The 19,767-nt window shown below is 44.7% G+C and overlaps 1 protein-coding gene across 1 annotated transcript in view; it reads right to left on the minus strand.

Annotated features, from left to right (window-relative positions):
* PPEF2 (protein phosphatase with EF-hand domain 2) overlaps positions 1-19,563 on the minus strand; it is a 32,647-nt gene extending 13,084 nt beyond the window's left edge. Inside the window, exons 1-9 of the mRNA XM_052642134.1 lie at positions 19,509-19,563; positions 13,600-13,727; positions 13,399-13,456; positions 12,280-12,455; positions 10,866-10,980; positions 9,564-9,610; positions 8,568-8,734; positions 7,991-8,027; positions 7,759-7,908 (exon numbers count right to left, since the gene is read on the minus strand). Of these exons, the coding sequence (XP_052498094.1) occupies positions 7,759-7,908; positions 7,991-8,027; positions 8,568-8,734; positions 9,564-9,610; positions 10,866-10,980; positions 12,280-12,455; positions 13,399-13,456; positions 13,600-13,727; positions 19,509-19,563 (933 nt within the window). The remainder of the gene's footprint in view (positions 1-7,758; positions 7,909-7,990; positions 8,028-8,567; positions 8,735-9,563; positions 9,611-10,865; positions 10,981-12,279; positions 12,456-13,398; positions 13,457-13,599; positions 13,728-19,508) is intronic.
* Between the last annotated feature and the right edge of the window lie 204 nt (positions 19,564-19,767).

Here is a 19,767-nt window from a genome sequence, read left to right on the forward strand (position 1 = left end):
GGCAGGAGCAGCCATTCCCAGCATGCCTGAGTGCCACAGCATCCACAGGGGTATCAAGAGAAACGTCTGGTTCACAAAGAAAACTCTTCAGGTGTGTAATCAAGGAGTGAGAACTTTCTGCAAATAGATCTAAGGACTGCAGTACAAGAAAGCCACGTCCCAGTGTGGACTGACTACGGGCGGGAACAAAGACAGGTACTTGACGTGGCTTGGCAGTACCTGACTGACATTTGAAGAGGGATCCTGATGGAAGAGAAGAGAACAGAGGTTATTCTGTAACACTGGACAAGTGCTAATTACTTCCTAGGCAGTTCTGGCCCTGCGTGAAGAGAGTGCAAGTCCTCAGAGTGTGAACAGACTCCTAACCAACTCCCCCCCTCCCTGTTGCCACCTCACAGTCAGGGCCAGTCCACCAGTCCGCCCCTTCCGGTCCTCAGGTAACTTTATAAGGATGTTATCTGCTTCAAGAGGTGTCCTTGACTTTTATTCTTAAGGATAATAGTGTTAATATGTATCAAGCCTCTTCCAAATAGGTGCCATCCAGGGCCCTTTTATGAATACATTGATTAGCCTGAACACCCCCATGCAATAGCATTCTCACTTAATAGTATGTGGGCTCACTCAGTCATGTCCGACTCTGTGATCCCACAGCGTCTGCAGCCCACCAGGCTCCTCGGTGGGATTCTCCAGGCAAGACTACTCTAGTGGGTTGCCATTTCTTTCTCTAGGGAATCTTCCTGACCCAGGGATCCCACCCGAGGCTCTCACGTGTCCTGCATTGGCAGGCGGGTTCTTTACCACTATGCCACCTGGGAAGCCCTCACTTATAGTACAAGTAAAAACCCCAAGGCACAGAGATACTGAGACTGCACTGGGATGGAATCCAGAGAGCTGACTGTAGACCCTCTGCCCCCCTAAGTTTCTGAAACGGTGGGTAAGCGTTAGTGAAATCCATTTCACCTGTAACCTACCTTCTCTAATCAAGGCTGTTTTAATTGTCACTACAGAAAACATGCATGTCTTCCAAGCAGCACGTGGCCTAAATAAGATGTTTGCCCGAGTCGTTTTCTGGGAACTTGGAATTGGCTGTGTCTAGTTCTAGCTGAGCTGACTAAGACTGGATGGGACCACTGACCCTTCAACCAGGCATGCTTGAGAGTTCCATTAGTGCCCTTTTGAAGGTGCAGAGCCTGTAGCCTAGTTACGCCTGCTCAGAACCACGATTACCGCAGCTTTTCCTTATCCTCTCCCCGCCACTCCTCTCACAGCTCAGATACCCTGCTTCTTTCTCCCATAAATAACCTGAACCCCTGCCTTCAGGGAAGAGGATTCGAGATTTGTTCTTCAGCCTCCTCACTTGTCTGCCTTGTGAATAAACCCTCTCTTTGCTCTAAACTTTGGCATCCCAGCATTTTGGCTGCAAAGTTAGGGCAGAGGGAACCTGGTTCGGTAACAAATACGGCACACCAGCCAGGAGATAAATCCAGACAGACCTGCTGCCCATGGTTGGTCAGCCTGTTGCTGATATTAAAAGCCTCTGGGTGAGTCCAAACAGTCCCCTTGTCTGTCTGTTCCAGGAAGGATTCCCTGGGTTTCCTGGCAAGGTGCAGCCAACATTCAGTGCTTAGTTTTGTAGGAGGTGATTTGGGGGATTTGAGGTTGGAAGACGTCTTGGGGTGAGAAGATGTCTTTTGGATGAGTAACCCTGTTCAAGAAATTCACCTGTACCTAGACTGATTGGCAGTTCTGACCTCCATACCCTAGTTAAAAGCCTGGGGCCCATCTGGGTTTTGTTTTCATTTTGGTCTTATCCGTGTCCATCTGTATCTGATTAAGTTGTTAATGACTGGCAACTGGGGATTCAACTTTTTGGTAACTGTAACAGGGACCCTTGGAAAAGTTTCTTTGCTGCAACCACCTGGAAGTTGAGTCCATTCAAAAGGGGGAAATATTGATTCAATTCCCCCGGAAACCCTGGAACATGATTTAATACATGTTGTATTAAATCACCTTATAATACTTCAGTTTTACTGTCTGGACACCAGGCACAGATGAATATCGGTTTGTGCACACCTTAAGGGATATTAATCAAACTGTAGAAGATATTCATCCAGGAGTCCCTAACTCATACACTCTGCTCACTACTTTTTCTGGAGATTTGTGTTGGCTTACTGCATTAGACTTGGATTCCCTTTTTTTGCAAACCCATGAGTTTTGAATCCTAAGAATCTTTAGATTTGAATAGTAAGATCTAGATACAGAAGTTCAGCAAGAATACTGCTGGATAGTAGTCCCACAGCGATTTTAAAATACTCCCATGATATTTGGAGAAATCCTGGCAAAAGATTTGAGGGACCCTCAGCTAAGCGAGAAGAAGGCAATGGTACCCCACTCCAGTACTCTTGCCTAGAAAATCCCATGGACGGAGGGGCCTGCTAGGCTGCGGTCTGTGGGGTCGCTAAGAGTCGGACACGACTGAGCAACTTCACTTTCACTTTTCACTTTCATGCATTAGAGAAGGAAATGGCAACCCACTCCAGTGTTCTTGCCTGGAGAATCCCAGGGACTGGGGAGCCTGATAGGAGGCCATCTATGGGGTGGCACAGAGTCGGACACAACTGAAGCGACTTAGCAGCAGCTAAGCGAGGCAGCCTTGATCCAGCTTGTGGATGATATTCTGATTGCTAGTAAGAGAAAGGGCACCTCAGACCAGAACACAGCTTTGACTCTGAACTTTCTGATTGAATGAGGCTATAAGGTGTTCAAGAGTCACACTTTTCTGCCCTCTGCTAAATATTTGGGTTTTGAACTCTTACAAGTACAGACCTGCTCCCTGACAGGAAGTTCTAGCCAGGATTGCCATTCCTATACCAAAAGACAGTTGCAGGGGGACCTTCCTGGCTGTCCGGTGGTTGAAACTCCACACTTCCACTATAGGGTATATGAGTTCAATTCTTGGTCAGGGAATTAAGATCCCACATGCCACGCAGCACAGTCAATACATAAACTGCAGGGATTCCTAGGAACAGCCAGGTTCTGCCTCAACTGGATCCCCAATTTTGCACTCACTGCAAAACCCTTTCAGGAAGCTCTTTTAAAGGAGGCTTCCCTGCTGGCTCAGACAGAAAAGAATCTGCCTGCAATGCAGGAGATCCAGGTTCGACCCCTTGGTCGGGAAGATCCCCTGGAGGAAGGAATGGCAACCCACTGCAGTATTCTTGCCTGGAGAATCCCATGGACAGAGGAGCCTGGTGGGCTACAGTCCACGGGGGTCACAAAGAGTTGGACATGACTAAGTGACTAACACTTTCACTTTAAAGGAGACATGAATCTCTACAGTCAACTAGGGAAATGTCATAGGGCATTCCAGGTTATTAAAGAAAAAAACTAATTGCCCTGGCTTTAGGTCGTCCAGATACCAGAAAGCCCTTTGACTTATTTGTTCATGAGAGACAAGGAATCAGCCTTGGAGTCCTGACTTGGAACCTGGGTAGCATAAGGAGCCTGCTGAGTATTTCTTAAAGCAATTAGATACAGTTACTAAGGGATGGCCAGTTTGTCTTTGGACTGTAGCAGTGACCTGTGAACTTTTACCGGAAGTGGAGAAATTTATTTTAGGACAACCTGCCACAGTGTATACACCTCACTGTTTATTTTTCCTCCTAGAACAGAGGGGGAGGATATTGGTTAACTTCAGGAAGATGTGGAAAGTATCAGGCTATATTGTTGGATGATCCTAATGTCACTCTGAAAACAGCTCCACCTTGCATCCTGCCAGTGTGCTTCCAAATAATACTGAAGAGCTTATGCATGATTGTATTCAGATAATTGAACCAGTCTATTCCAGCCATCCCGACCTGATGGACCAGCCACTGGAGAACCCAGACCTGGAGATGTTCACAGATGGAGGCAGCTTTATGGACCAGGAAGAATGCAAAGCTGGGTATGTGGTGGTAACTCACCAAAATACCCTGGAAGCAGAAGCTTTTCCCCCAGGAATCTCTGCACAAAAGGGAGAACTAACAGCCCTGATGAGAGCCTTCCATCTGCGTAAGGATAAGAGTAACTGTTTTCACTGATTCTAAAGTATGCTTTCTTGGTGGTCCATGCTCATAAGGCCATTTGGAGAGGGGACTGTTAATTGCAGGGAATAAGGAACTTAACCCTGCTGAAGAAATTTTAACCTTATTAGAAACTGTCATGGAGCCAAAAGAATTAATGTCCACTGTTCAGGACATCTGAAAGCACTGTGTGACTGCCGGAAGGAATCATTTAGCTGATCAAGCAGCAAAGCCAGCAGGCAGGGATACCTAGGTGCCAGAGTTGGCTCTGGTCGCCGATGTAGATCTGGTAAGATGCAATCTATCTTCTCGAAGATTTAAGGCCAATGAATGGGATCTGATTGGAGTCCTGGTCATGCTCAGGATGCTGACTCTGGGAAAGCTGGGTTTATAATGCATATAGTAAGGTCCTTGTACCTGAACACCTTTACGGAAGGTGTTACATTATGTACACCTGAGTACCCATTGTGGGACAGATAGCACCCTCTAGTGGATTCGCAACGGAGAAGGCAATGGCACCCCACTCCAGTACACTTGCCTGGAAAATCCCATGGAAGGAAGAGCCTGGTAGGCTGCGGTCTGTTGGGTCGCTAAGAGTCGGACATGACTGAGCGACTTCACTTTCACTTTTCACTTTCATGCACTGGAGAAGGAAATGGCAACCCATTCCAGTGTTCTTGCCTGGAGAATCCCAGGGATGGGGGAGCCTGGTGGGCTGCCATCTCTGGGGTCGCACAGAGTTGGACATGACTGAAGCGACTTAGCAGCAGCAGTGGATTCGCAAACAGGACCAAACATGCAAAGGACAATTCAAAAGCTGATACAGAAATGCATGGTGTGTGCTAAAAATAATCCTAAAACTGGGACACTGCCTTTAATCAAAGGAGTTCAGACCCCAGGTGCTGGACTGGGAAAAGATCAGCGACTTCACTGTGATGCCAGTAGTCACTGGAAACCTTAGGCCCTTATTAGCTATTTGTGAACACTTGTACTGGTTGGATAGAAGCATTTCCTTGCTGGCCTGAAAACACATGAGGTTGTTAAAGATCTCCTAAAAAAAAATAATCCCTAGGTTTGGGTTACTTATGTCCATTTTGAGTGACAATAAAGGGGCCTTTATAGCAAGAATATCTCAAGAAGTATCTTGAGCTTTAAACCGTCTTTGGAAATTACATGCTTCTTGACAACCCCAATCTACTGGCAAAATGGAAGAGGAATCACACTCTTAAAAAGTCTATAGCTAAAAGTTGTCAGGAGATTACTTTAACCTGTGATAAAGCTTCACTGGTTGCCTTACTTCCAGTTGAAGGTAGCCCTTAGAAGTGAAAGTTGCTCAATCATGTCTGACTCTTTGTGACCCCCATGGGCTATACAGTCCATGGAATTCTCCAGGCCAGAATACTAGAGTGGGTAGCCTGTTCCCTTCTCCAGGGGATCTTCCTAACCCAGGGATTGAACCCAGGTTTCCCACATTGCAGGTGGATTCTTTACCAGCTGAACCACGAGGGAAGCCCAGGCCTTAGAAGCAGGTGCCAGTTGAGCAACTATGAAATATTGTTCTAGAGACCCTGCCACTGTTTCAGAAATAGTTTGAGATCCAGAAGGAATTCAGTTAAGGAACGCAGACACTGTCGGGTATGTAGAATCACTGGGAGCTACTTTCACGGCTCTACGTAAGTTTACTTCTAGCGGTTAACATTTCCCACAGATGTTCGCCCGTGCCACTGCTGTCCTGGAGGCTGGATCCTGTAGAAATCTTGGGAGAATAAACATCCAGAAGACCAGCCCAAGTGTTGGCCCTGATCACTGATGTGGTTCTCATAAGATGCTATCCAAAGTATTTTCCTGAAGACTTAAGGCCAATGAATGGGGATCAGATTGGAGTCCTAACCATTCTCAGAAAGCCGACTCTAGGAAGTGTGGGTCTGTAATGGACATAGCCAGGTCCTTGTACCTGAACAACTTATGGAAGGTGTTACTATTTTTAGCACATACCATGCATTTCTGTATCACCTTGCTGGACTGGACCTCGCGAGGTGATATTCATGACTCATTTCCCTGGTGAAGTTGAAGGGAATTAAGCCATGGATCCATCACACTGGAGTTAGGATGGTCCCACAGAGATCAAAGGAGCCATCACATCCTGCCTACAGGAATGCACTAAGTTCTGACCAATGGGATGAGAGCGGAAGAGATGCTTGCAACTTCTTCACTATGTCTTTAAAGGGTAGGATATTCTTCCTTTCATTCCTCTACTGTATTGCTTGGAACGCAGGTGTGGTGGCAAGCTATCTTGAGCTAGGCACATGAGGGCATGGGGATGTCACTCTAAGGATGGCAGAGTAACAAGACATAAGAAGCCTTGGCGCCTGGACAACCGAGTACACAAAGCTGCCATCCCAGCCAAGAAGTGTTTGTTTCCAGATTCTGACTCAGGTCTGTCTGATTTTAAGGCCACACTCTTTCATTTATGTCTCATAACAGAAGGAGAAGAGGGTGACAGAGGATGAGATGGTTGGATGGCATCACTGATTCAATGGACATGAATTTGGGCAAACCTGGGAGATGGGGAGGGACAGAGAGGCCTGGTGTGGTGCAAGTTCATAGGGTTGAAAAGAGTTGGACACCACTTGGCAACTGAACAACAACAGTATAGACTTTTACAGTAAGTCTTTGCATATATGAACCTACAGGTTGCAAACTTTCGAAGACGTGCCTGCCAGCCCCTGTATGCCAGCTGTTAAACTGTACTACTGTACTTTTCAAGGTACTGTTCTGTAAGATTTAAAGTGTTTGTGTCTGTTTTTAATGTATGTATTATTTGTGTGAAAAGTACTATAAACCTATTACAGTACAGTACTATATAGCTGATTATATTGGGAACCTAGGCTAACTTGGGACAAATTGGACTTACGAATGTGTTCTTGGAACCAAATTCGTTCGTATATATAGAACTTACTGTACATCAGTTAGAGTTGCCCAGAGTAGGCTGGCTTATGTGGAATGAGTTCTCTGTTTTTGGAACTGCTCAAGGATGTCATAGCAGGGATTCATTCCTGTGTGGATGGGCAGTTGGAGGAGAGAGGCTATAATATACTATTCAAGGGTAAGAGTCTATGATTAAAAGAAAACAGAATCTTTGCTTCTTTTCTTGGCTGCACTGCACAGCTTGCAGGGTCTCAATTCCTGCAGTTAAACTCAACAACCATTATTTTAAGCGCTTACTATATGCAAGGAAAGTGCTAGCAGAAATACAACATAACCAGAGATGGTATTAATACCTGTCCCAAAGGAACTTAACAAAAACAAGCAGGAGCAGGGGGAGTGTAAAAAAACAGAATACCTTATACCCCAATAGTTTCTATTTTTTCTGTTTCATTTTGGAAGTGGAAAATTAGAAAGCAAAGGTTCTAGGGAGTTCCCTGGCAGGTCCAGTGGTTAGGACTCGAGGCTTTCAACAGGTGGCAGTAGCTGCCGTTCCCCACCGTCATCCATGGCAAATGTTAGTGGATCACAGTACACCTGCTCCAGCAGTGGATTCCCAACCCTCTGTCCAAAGATTTAACGGATTCTCTTAACAGCCCGTATTAGTCAGCTGGAGTCAGCATGGAGTCAAGATGACATCTGTCTTAGGTTCGTTGGCAGTGACGCCTGGCATTATACAGAAATCCACATTAGTTTAGTGCTCAGTCAGTACCTTGTGCCTGTCTAGTTTAGCCAGGAGCTCCAAGTCAGTCCTGTCTGACACTCCACCATGAAGAATCAGGACTTTCTCATCAACCAGAGTGGCCAGTGGAAGCCAGCAGAACACATCTTGCAGCAGTTTTAGTATTTTCTTGCCGTGTATCTGAAAACATGATACTAAGTTTTAAGTAATTCACTTGATTTATCTGCACTGAGAGAAACTTTTGCTTTTAAGAGCTGCATACCTTATATTTATGCATCACTTCCTTGGTAAAACCATATCTAGAGTTAAAAGCAGAAACAGATATTAAATTTAGTGATATTATGTATGGCACAGTTACATTTTTATAAAAATGCATATTCTATAAGTATACCTATGGCTGATTCATGTTTATAGCAGGAACCAACAAAATATAGTAAAGCAATTTTCCTCCAATCAAAAATTAAAAAAAATATATATATATAGAAAAAACATTGCAAAATAATTGCCAACTGTTTAAAATTATATTATCTGTGGGTAGACATATGGGATACTTTAATTTTCATTTGCTTATCTATATTTTACACTTTTTCTATAGTAAACTCTTACTGTTTGTATGATTAAAGTGTTTGGCCATGTGAAAACAAATGTAATAGTTTTATTAGAATATTAGGATAATGTGTAAACTTTTAAGAAAACCTTTTAAAATGGTATATATTGTGTATTCCACTTTATAAACTTGAAGACTGCTTTAAAAATGCATCTAATAAGAAGGTCTGGAAAAATAACTTCACAGTCACAACCAGTAAAGACCAAATCACCAAGCATGTTTTGGTTTGTACCGTAAGTTCACAATATGGTCCTCATGGTTTCCTCGGTTAAGATGGAACTCTTTTGGGTAAACCAACATGAAGGCAAAGAGAACCATTAGGATCTCGACTGAATCCTTCCCTCGGTCCACAAAGTCGCCATTGAACACATAGGCCCGCTCTGGTGATGGGAGGCCGTTCTTCCAAACGAGGAGTCAAGTCCAAGAAGAAACAGTGGGAGAAGAAAATAGGAAATCGGGTCAAGCCATTGTGCATCGGACAGTCACATCAGGCCTGAAAGCCAGTGCTGTGCTGTCTGGCTCTTTTCCAAACAGGAAATGTCAGTAAAAGATGGAAATATTGGAAATACTTTCAGTTGGTCTCATATTCCTTTCTAGCCAGGCTGAGGTTATGACATGCTCACCAAAATAAATGTGTTCATTATTCAAAAGCACAGTGCTGCCAGGTGGTTTGTGCCACGGGCACTGAACTTATAATTCCAAGGCTCATTTTAAGTTCTGGCCACTCTGTCTCTAACTGGCAATGATAATAGCTGCCATACATTTCTCAGGATTTAACAAGACAATACATCAGAAAATGCTTTGTGTTAATTACATTAGTGGAATAGTTATCACTATACAGAGCATTTGGTAACTAAAAATAGGTAGGAAAATAGCTTTCAGTTGCTTTGATAATAAATAATTTTCTCTATTTAGTACTTGATTTTCTTTTTCCAAATAATGCTTTTATTAACCATAGATTTTCTGTTTTTTAAACAGCCTACAAAAATACACTACAATATAATACAATAATCATTTTTACATTCTGCATTTGCTACATAGTAACAAATACTACTCTAAAATATTTTAAAATACTTAAGCATTTTTTAATAGATACTGTAATGTGAACTTCTAAAGTAAACCTCAGTATGGCAAAACCAATACAGTATTGTAAAGTAAAGTAAAAAAAATTTAAAAAAATTAAAGTAAACCTCAGAACAAGACAGGAACATAATTTGAGGGTTCATACCTTATAAAATATAAATATTAAGTCATCCAACTGGCCATGTAAATCTCCTAACAAAGAAAAAATATCAGTTTTGAATGATCTTCACCATTGTTTCTAATTTTTACTATAAAAAAATACTCATTATATACCTAAAACTAATGCAATATTATGTCATCTGTAACTCAGTTTAAATAAAAATACCCAGGAAAACATGATAAACTTATGGTCACTCATTTTTCCATTATAAGACAGGGACAAATAATTAGCTGCTTCCTAGGTGGTTAAGTGGTAAAGAATCCACCTGGCAGTGCAGAAGATGTGGGTTTGATCCATGTGTTGGGAAGATCCCCTGGAGAAGCGAATGGCTACCCACTCAAGTACTCTTGCCTGGGAGATTTCATGTACAGAGGATCCTGGTGGGCTACATAGTCCCATGGGTCAGAAAAAGACATGACTTAATGACTAAACAACAAAATATTAGCTTCCCTGTTGCAAGGTTAATTAATATTGAAAGCAGAAAGCATGGTCTTTCTTCTGTATGATTATCACAAACAATAAATGACATATTTTTACTAAAGCAGAAATAAGACAGAATGGTGTAGGGCTGAAAGCCTGGATGAGAACTGGAGAGATTTTTGCCCCATCTTAAAGTAAGAAGCTGGTACTCACTTATATGGGTCAGTGTTACAAGATTTTTCAAGAAGTTGGAAATCTGGATTTTTAACATGAAATCCCAACTTTCAAACGTTGGAAACTAGAAATTTAAGAACATTTTGAAGCAGACAAGACATGTTGCAGGCTGTGTGTGGCCCTGGAAGTGCTAGTTTACAGCCCCTGTGTGTTATAGTCTCCCCTATAATGGATATTAAAACATCACCCATCATGTAAGGGGATGGAGAAATTTGTCATTTACAGGATTTCTCTCTAAGAGGAAATGTAGACAGAAGAAACCATTTGCTAGGCATTTAGACCTGTTCAGGTACAATAAATAAACTGTCTTCTAACAAGCGAAGGTCTAGTTATTTGCTGGAATTCTGTTCTGAATGGACAGCATGAGTTTGGGGCCAAATCTGAATCTCTTGGAAAAATCAAGAAGAGGCTGGGCCCCCTGGCCTACAGTTCTCCTTCATAGCGCCTGCCCTCCCCACCCCCAGTTTAAGTAATTTGTGGAATAAATATGTAAATATATTCAGTGTGAAGGCATGAAGCTGGCCTGCCCATGTGGCCATTAGGACCCCTCTAGCCCTCCCCTCTCTCCCCCACAACAGGCAGAATTTTCTGGTTCGTGTCCAGCACATAAAGCCATTTCTGACTGGCTCTTACCACACACTGTGATTTCCTCGCTGTAACAAGTGGAGACCCGGTTGATGTTCGGCAGTTGTACCAGGTGTTTCCTGGCTTCATGCAAAAGATTCAAGACATAGCGAGCATGGAGCCTCTACTAGGAAGAAGAGCAGGGAGGGGACAAAATAAGACATATTTGTGAGGGAAGATGGGTCACATGTCTACCACTGAATGACCCCAAGACCGCGTTAAGTGACCCTAGTAAACTGCTCCTGGGACCTATGCACAGATGGTTTCTTTTTCACTCATCCTCTGCCCTTGTTCATGTTTTTCATCATCCTTCAAATACTGAGCCAATGTCCTCTTCCTACCCTGTGTAACCCTTCCTTGCCTTTAGCTAGGGAGAAACATATGATTGTTTTATGAAGAAGTGCATATACACTGATGGTATTAGTGATCCTGACATTACTGGGAAAATCATCCCAGCTTCTGCAGTGAATTATCTTCATGTGAAATAAGGGGAAGGATTGGAATCTGGCCTAAGAGCCAGAATCTGGCCACTTCTCACTACCTCTACCGCCTGGGTTTCAAGCTTGGACTATATTACAGTAGTCTCTTGACCTATCTCCCTGTTTCAGCCCTTGCTCCCTATACTCTGTTCATCAAACAGTATGATTATTTTAAAAAGAAAGCTGAATTATATCATTTCTGTGCTCATGGTTTCCCCATCTCCTTCAGAAAATTGAGCCTACCTTACTTACCCCTCCATCTCCATCTCCTGACAGTTGTTCCCTGGTTCCCTCCTTTCCAGCCCCAGTGGCCTTGCTGATGTCTGGAGCAGTCCAGGCGAGGTCCTGCCCAGGGCCTTTCCATCTATTCCCTCCGCCTAGAACTCTTTCCCCAGATGTACACATGGCACACTCCCTCGCCACGTTCGACTCTTGCTCAGAAATCACCTTTTCAGTAATACCTTCCCAGATCACTCTGTAAAATTGCCATCTCTCCCACCGGGAACTTAGCTTATGCTCTGACATAGCTCTACCACCTAATATATTACATATTATATATATATGTATAATGTATATATTATGCATATATATTACTAATTTGTTATTTATTACGTCTCCCCACTAAAATGTTACCCCTCTGTGGGCAGAGATTTGTGTCTGTTTTGTTTACTGTTCAGTGCAGTATCTGGAACAGTGCCTGCCCATGGCAGTGCTCAATATCTGTGAGATGAATGAAGAGGTTACTCGATTAGGAGGAGGGGTTTTCAATATATAAAAACCTGATCAACCACAAGGTCCTGGCTAAGAAAAGGGCGAGTGGCTCTCTCTGGTGGATCCCTGACACCAACACCCTAAATCCAGGGCCATTCCTTTTGCACTGTGTCTATCTGCTGCTACACTTTCCGTGGGATGGCTGGTGACCCAAGACCCTGGTGTGAGCTTACTTGTCTCCGTCTGAAAGCTTCCACCAGGGCAGTTGCATGGTCAGGAAGGAGCGGGAAGGAGAGGCGTGGCCCTGTGTAACTGTCCGGTACCTCGATAGATTCATAGTCACCGCTGTTCTGCATTTCGGAGGTCTGGGGGGATTGCTCCTCAGTGAACATGCGGTTCAGGAAGTCCCCTAGGCAGCACAGAAAGGGTGGGCTGGCTTAGAGCAGGCCTGCAGGCTCAAGCAATAGAGAGTCCATTTCCTGGACCTTACTTGCAGGGGACGTGGCCGGTTGGGCAAGGCCGCCAACACCGGGGAGGAGAAAGGAGAAGACCAGGTCATAAGAAACTAGGATGGACAGGAGAAAGGTTATGTTATCATGTCAAATCCATTTGACTTCTATTTTAAAAGACTGACTGACTTAGAAAGTACAGAGATTCAGGGGCTTAGGTTGGTAAGCAGGAGGAAAGGGGTACTGGGGAAATGAACATATTTTCAATAGGTTTCCCATATTTTTCTACATTTGCTTCTTTTTGTCCCCCTTCTCTACAAGGATGGTGTTTTAAAAAATTAATGCACATTTAATTTTCTTAAGAGAAAATTTTAAGCGGAAATTCACAGGCATTTCTGGGGTACTTAGTACGGCAGATGCCTCAGACTCAGGCAATTGATTTCCAAAGGCTGCCCCAGCATCACTGCCTGAGGGCTTCCCCTGGATCAGCGGAGAGGCCGGATGCACAGGAATGACCCTCCCATCCGCCCCTCCCAGCAGCTCCCATCAGTGACTCTCAGGAGTTGACAGAGACTCTCGATCCCGCTGCCTTCAGGTTGGAGGCTTCCTGGGCTGTGTTTTGTGTTATTTCCCTGACAAACTGCTGGTTTAGTTACCCACTCCTTCACTGTGTGCCTCCCCTTTCCTAAGCCCCTCCTCCACCTCTCAGTGCTTCCTGTATTTACCAAATAAACTCCTGGTGCTCAAACTCTTGTCTCCAGGTCTGCTTCCAGGAGAACCTCCTTGCTCATTCCCTGGCCGTCACGAGATTCACATTTTCACTCCCCGTGCACCCCCCCTACCTCACCCTGCTGTCTCTGACCCTCAGACCAGAGGACCTGCCGGGTGGCATTTCATACTCACTCTCGTTGTGACTGCTGGGGGTGAAGTGATCCACAAGGTAGCTGAAGAAATTGTGGAGCTGCAGAGAAACCCAAGCAGACACGGCTTTAGAGACAGAAGGGGAACCCAGGAACGATCCACATCCTTCCAGGCCCCTGGGGCTTGCTGCCCCGGGGGCTGGGGGGCAGAGCTGGAGTGGTCCCGTCCCACATCCCGGCGCACCTTGACCTGGTCTTGCTGGCCGGCGTACTCGATGGACTGGAAGATGCTCCAGGTGCAGCGCCGCCTCATCTCCAGGCGGGCCACGTAGCGTCGGTACCACCTCTGGATCAGGGCCGCTGCCCTGAAGGCTGTGACACAGATGGAAAAGCCAGTTTGTGAGACGGGACTCCTGGGGCCTAGCGGGGAGCTGAGGGTGGTGGGGGGCAAGATGGGGGGAAAGCACTACATTTTGCCATCAAATAGGAAGGATTTGCCCCACTGATGGCCAGGGAGTCCGAGTCCCCCTTCCAGCCCCCATCCCTCCTCCAGTTTTACCTGTTAGTTATACTCATATCACTGGAGGGTTATTGGAATTCCCACTGTTTGATGAAAACATTTATACATGTAGAGGTGGGAAGCTCGGATTCTGAGAAGGACATGTAAACTGGGGAGGCTGCAAGGTTGCAGTATACTTAAAGAGTGGGAAGATGCAGATATTACTCAGCCGTTAACAGAGAATGAAGTTTTGCCACGTGTGTGTGTGTGTGCGCAACTTGGATGGACTTGGAGGGCATAATGCTAAATGCAGTAAGTCAGAGACAGGCAGATACTGTATGATATCACACATGTGGAATCTAAAGAATACAACAAACTAGGGAATATAACAAAAAGGAAGCAAACTTGCAGATCTAGAGATCAACTCACAGATCTAGTGGTTGCCAGTGGGAGACATAAGTGGGGAGGGGCAATATAGAGGTGGGGAGTATGAGGTACAAACTATTAGGTGTATAATAAGCTGCAAGGATATACTGTACGACACAGGGAATATAGCCAATATTTTACAATAACTGTAAATGGAAATTCACCTTTGAAAACTGTATAAAATAAATACATTTATTTACAATAAATACTGTATAAAATAAATACATTCAAATGCAAAAAAAAAAATGGAGTGGGATGATGCAGGGGTCACAGGGTGGGGAGGATATTTTGATACCAGGTGGCTCAGACGGTAAAGAATCTGCCTGCAATGCAGGAGACCCGGGCTTGATCCTTGGGTTGGGAAGATCCCCTGAGAAGGGCATGGGCACCCACTCCAGTATTCTTGCCTGGAGAATCCCCATGGACAGAGGAGTCTGGCGGGCTACAGTCCATGGGATTGCAAAGAGCTGGACACGACTGAGCGACTAAAACAATAGACGGGATGTCAGGAGTCTGGTTCTGAGCCTGGAAATGCCCTGACCAGCTATGTAGCCTCAGTCCAATCAACTTTTTTGGGCTCAGAGTCCTCATCTAGAAAAGAAGACGAGCTAGATGATGAGTGGGGGGAATAAACATACACACGTGCATCACTACATAGTATCATGTCAGTTGGTGGTCAGTGCTTGCTGTCCCCATATTCACTCTATCCCTGTGGCTTGTACCCCCATCACCTCACATCCAGGATGCTGCTGACTGTCCAGGATGAAGGGCAGTCTGCGGACATAAGACCTGTGCTGGGTGCTCATGTACTATAGGATGGCTTGAGGAGGTTTCATTCTTCCTTTGAGCTTTAGGACCTGCAGTCAACTACTGCTGCCAGAGAAGAGGACAGCTGTCCACATGAGTGACTAGACTCTCCTTAAACTCCTGGGCCTGAAAGTGCCCCCGGGGATGAATGGAGCCTTTGTGGATAAAGCTGGATTACAAAGGAAACCCGGCAGGTTCATTCAGGTCAACCTCGTGAAAAGCAGAGCGATTGATTTAATATATTTAGCTGGCATTAGAGAGCTCTTGGAATTCCTGCTGATATCCCTAAGACGAGATCCAATAGTGAGTGGGAAAAGAGAACCTTGAGAGGAATTTAAGCAAAGCTGAATTTGATTTTCTGTGAGGAAAAAAATGCCATACACTAAGTATGTTCCAAAGGCACTCACAAAATAATAAGCGACAAAGACTAAATTATGTAAATCCCCATTCAGAATAGTGAATGCAACATCCAGAATAAGTGGTCCTTACCTAAAGTAACTCTCTAGGAATTCAGGGCAAACACACAGACATCTGCTCCTCACTATGACTCTGACATGGAACCCAGGAATCTGCAGGGTTAACAAGCTCCATGCATCATCCTCACTTGTGCTGAAGTGTGAGCAACACTGAGGAACATCATGGCCACCAAGTTTCCGTGAAAATGTTGTTTGCTAACTCCTTGCCTCGGGCGTTTTAAGGCAAATGCTGCCGACTAGACATGTACTCGCTCCGCTTCGGCTGCTCAGGGCAGGGAACGCGGGTAGTACCTCTGGGTCCGCTCTCCCAAGCCTCCATCTAGAACCTGGGTTACCCTTCACTGAGATGGGCGCTGTGAGGCACAGCGCAGTCTAAGGACCTCCACTCCATCCTCCGTTCCCTACACTGCAATATAAGATCCTTGGGTTTCCCTTCCTCAGCCTCGTGCAGAGCACATCCTATGGGAAAAGTAACAGACACACCTGGCTGCGAAAACTCCACACTAAGGACCAGGCAACCAGCTGGGGAGACAGAGGTCCAGGCGAAGAACCATCCCGGAAGCTGAACCTCCAGCTGCAGCTGTCCTGAGGGTCACAGGCAAACCATCAAGCTGTGCCCTTGGCAAATTCCTGACCCACAAAATCACGAGCAGAATAAAATGGTTGTCTTAAGCCACTAAGTTTTGAGGCCGTTTATTATGCAGCACCAGATAATTGGAATGTGAGTTGTAGACATGTTTTATAAAATTATAAAACAAATTTAAATCAAAACAAAAAAATCAATGTGTAAAAAGCAAATGTTAAACAAGCAAATCTAACCTTGTATGCACTGGTGGCATAACCATGTAGAAAGGAGTTCTTTCAAATGACTTGAAAATTCAGGAATTGTATATGCCTAAGTGGATATACTCAATGGGCAAAAAGAACTACAAAGAAGTCTTAAGGAGTTTTCAGTTATCATATTGTTGTAATAGTACTGTTATTGTATTTCTGATACTGATTTATATACTGTAGGACAAAGTAAATAATACCATACTGGTATCATTATTAATAAAGAGCAAGGAGATAGAATGTCAAAGTTGTTAGGTAAAATTACTGTGATCCTAAGTATAAATTGTCCATTAAAATAATGCACATTTTCCAGATTTGTTCATTGAAAAAGTATAGGAAGTAATGACCAACCTGGTAGCGAATACCCCAAACCCTGGAGAAATAGTGATTTCTAATCTGGAGACAAAAATATGCAAGATGAGCCTGGGATGTGTTGACAAACTAGAAGGGAGGCCATGAGTTTATAAAGATACTTAAGCGCATAGTAACAAGTGAAAGTGAAAGTCGCTCAGTCATGTCTGACTCTTTGTGAGCCCATGGACTATACAGTCCATGGAATTCTTCAGGCCAGAATACTGGAGTGGGTAGCCATTCCCTTCTCCAGGGGATGTTCCTAACCCAGGGATCGAACCCAGGTCTCCCAAACTGCAGGCAGATTTATTACCAGCTGAGTCACCTGGGAAGCCCCATAGAAACCAGGTGCGATCATCATTTCCCTTGCTTCCTTCTACCTTTGGTTGCCTCATTCTCTTCGACCTGATGCTTGAGTACTAGAATCCTTCACTGCTCTGTCTTTACTCTCACTCTAGGCTACTTCAGTGACCCCCATGGCTTCAACAATCACCCATACTCTGTCTGATGCCTTCCAAAGGCATGGATCTCCACTGACGTCTTCAAAAACCAGATCTGAATATGCAACTGTCTTCTCAGCACTTCCACCTGCACGTTACATAGGCACCTCAAACCCAATGTGTATAAATCATCATTTTCATTCTACTTGAACTTGGTTCTTCTCCATTAATTTTATGTCAGAAATTGGCATTATCACCTACCCAGGTATGCTGGATTTCCCAGGTAGCTCAGTGGTAAAGGATCCGCCCGCCAATGCAGGAGACCCAAGAGAAAGAGACGTGGGTTTGATCCCTGGAGTAGAAAATGGCAACTTACTCCAGTATTCTTGCCTGGAAAATTCCACGGACATGGGAGCCTGGTAGGCCACAGTCCATGGTCTGCAAAGAGTTGGACATGACTAAGCATAGGACAGGTATCTAGAAACCTGGACGTCAATTTTTTCTTTGCTAATACTTTATTTTGTTGCTCAAATTTTTTTTTTTTTTTGCTTGTTTTTTTGACTGCTGTGTTGGATCTTCATTGCAGTGCACAGGCTTAGCTGCCCTGTAGCATGTGGGATCCTAGTTCCTCAACCAGGGATCTAAGCTGCATCCCCTGCACTGGCAGAAAGAAGAAAAAAGTGTAGTTGCTCAGTCGTGTCCAACTCTTTGTGATCCCATGGACTATAGCCCGCCAGGCTCCTCTGTCCATGGGATTCTTCAGGCAAGACTACTGGAGTGGGTTGCCATTCCCTTCTCCAGGCTGCATTGGCAGGGGGATTCTTAATCACTGGACCACCGGGAAGTACCCCGGACATAAATCTTGATTCATCCTTCTCCCCAACCCCACACACGTAATCAGGTGGACCCTGTCCATTCCACCTCCTGAGTATTGTGGGAATTCATCCTCTTCTCTCCCATCGCTATAGCCACCAACTCTGGACCGTGGCATTATCAGCTCTTGCTTAGATGACTTTTGTTGTTGTTCACTCAGTTGTGTCCAACTCTTTGTGACCCCTGCAGTATGCCAGGCTTCCCTTTCCTTCACCATATCCTGCAGCTTGCTCAAACTCATGTCCGTTGAGTTGGTGATGCTACCCAATATCTGTCCTTTGTTGCCCCCTTCGCCTCCTGCCTTCTATCTCTCCCAGCATCAGGGTCTTTTCCATTGAGTCAGCTCTTTGCATCAGGTAGCCAAAGTATTGGAGCTTCAGTTTCAGCATCAGTCCTTCCAATGAATATTCAGGGTTGATTTCCTTTAGGATTGATTGCCTTGATCTCCGTGCTGTCCAAGGGACTCTGAAGAGTCTTCTCTAGCACCACAGTTTGAAAGTGTCAATTCTTTGGTGCTCAGTGGCACCCCACTCCAGTACTCTTGCCTGGAAAATCCCATGGATGGAGAAGCCTAGTAGGCTGCAGTCCATGCTAAGGGTCGGACACAACTGAGCGACTTCCCTTTCACTTTTCACTTTCATGCATTGGAGAAGGAAATGGCAAGCCACTCCAGTGTTCTTGCCTGGAGAATCCCAGGGACGGGGAGCCTGGTGGGCTGCCGTCTATGAGGTCGCGCAGAGTTGGACACGACTGAAGTGACTTAGCAGTAGCAGCAGCAGCTTTCTTTATGGTTCAACTCTCACATCCATATATGACTATTGGAAAAACCACAGCTTTGACTATACGGACCTTTAGCTTCTAAATTGTTCTTCCTTCTACTCTTCCACCGCCCACTCCAATCCCTGACACAATCCCTTCTTCATGGAAGCCAGAAGAGTCTTTTATGTATGTTTTGAATTCTACAATGGTTCTTCAAGCCTTTAGAATGATGTTTAAATCCTAGCTGCTCCTGAGTGATCTGGGCTCTGCACAGCTCTGCAGCCTCATGCCACGCCATTCTCCATCTCATTCACATCAACCATTCAGTTCCTTGAAAATGCCTTTCTTTTTGCCTACTTCATGACCTTGTTACCCTCTACCTGGAATGCTCTTTCATCTCCTTTTGCCCAATCTTATTTCTTTTATTTGTAAAGATGGAGTTTGGGGTAAACCCCAATGGACAACACTGACTCCTTGAGTAAATTTTAATTCTATTAAATATAGTTCATCAAGTCCTAAGATATTCAGCTGAGTATCCTGCGGTCATGTCACAAGGAGGAGAAGCTGATTTTCAAGAGTCAGCATGAGGAGCAATATAATGATTTCCTGTCCACCCTGAGAAGCCCCTCCCTGTGCAATGTAGGCTTCCACTGAGGTCCCCACAGTTAGGCTGAAGGTAGGAAGCACATACCTTTCTCTGCATTCTGGAAAGCAAAATGGTGTTGCGTTGAGGTGCCGCTTCCCATAACTTAAGTGCGATGTTTCTGCAGGACGCAGATAGCAGGTCCAAGGGAGAGTGACTTGTTTGCTGACAAAAGGAAAAGGGAACCTGCAACAGGGAGATTTGGGTAGAATATTAGTTCAGGTAGAGCAAACTACCTATGAGCCTTGTCTCCCACATCATAAAAATATATATAAAGTTATCATGTGATAGCACCCTCCTCCACACC

Source organism: Budorcas taxicolor, chromosome 6, assembly GCF_023091745.1.
Source record: "Budorcas taxicolor isolate Tak-1 chromosome 6, Takin1.1, whole genome shotgun sequence".
Lineage (NCBI taxonomy): Eukaryota > Metazoa > Chordata > Mammalia > Artiodactyla > Bovidae > Budorcas > Budorcas taxicolor.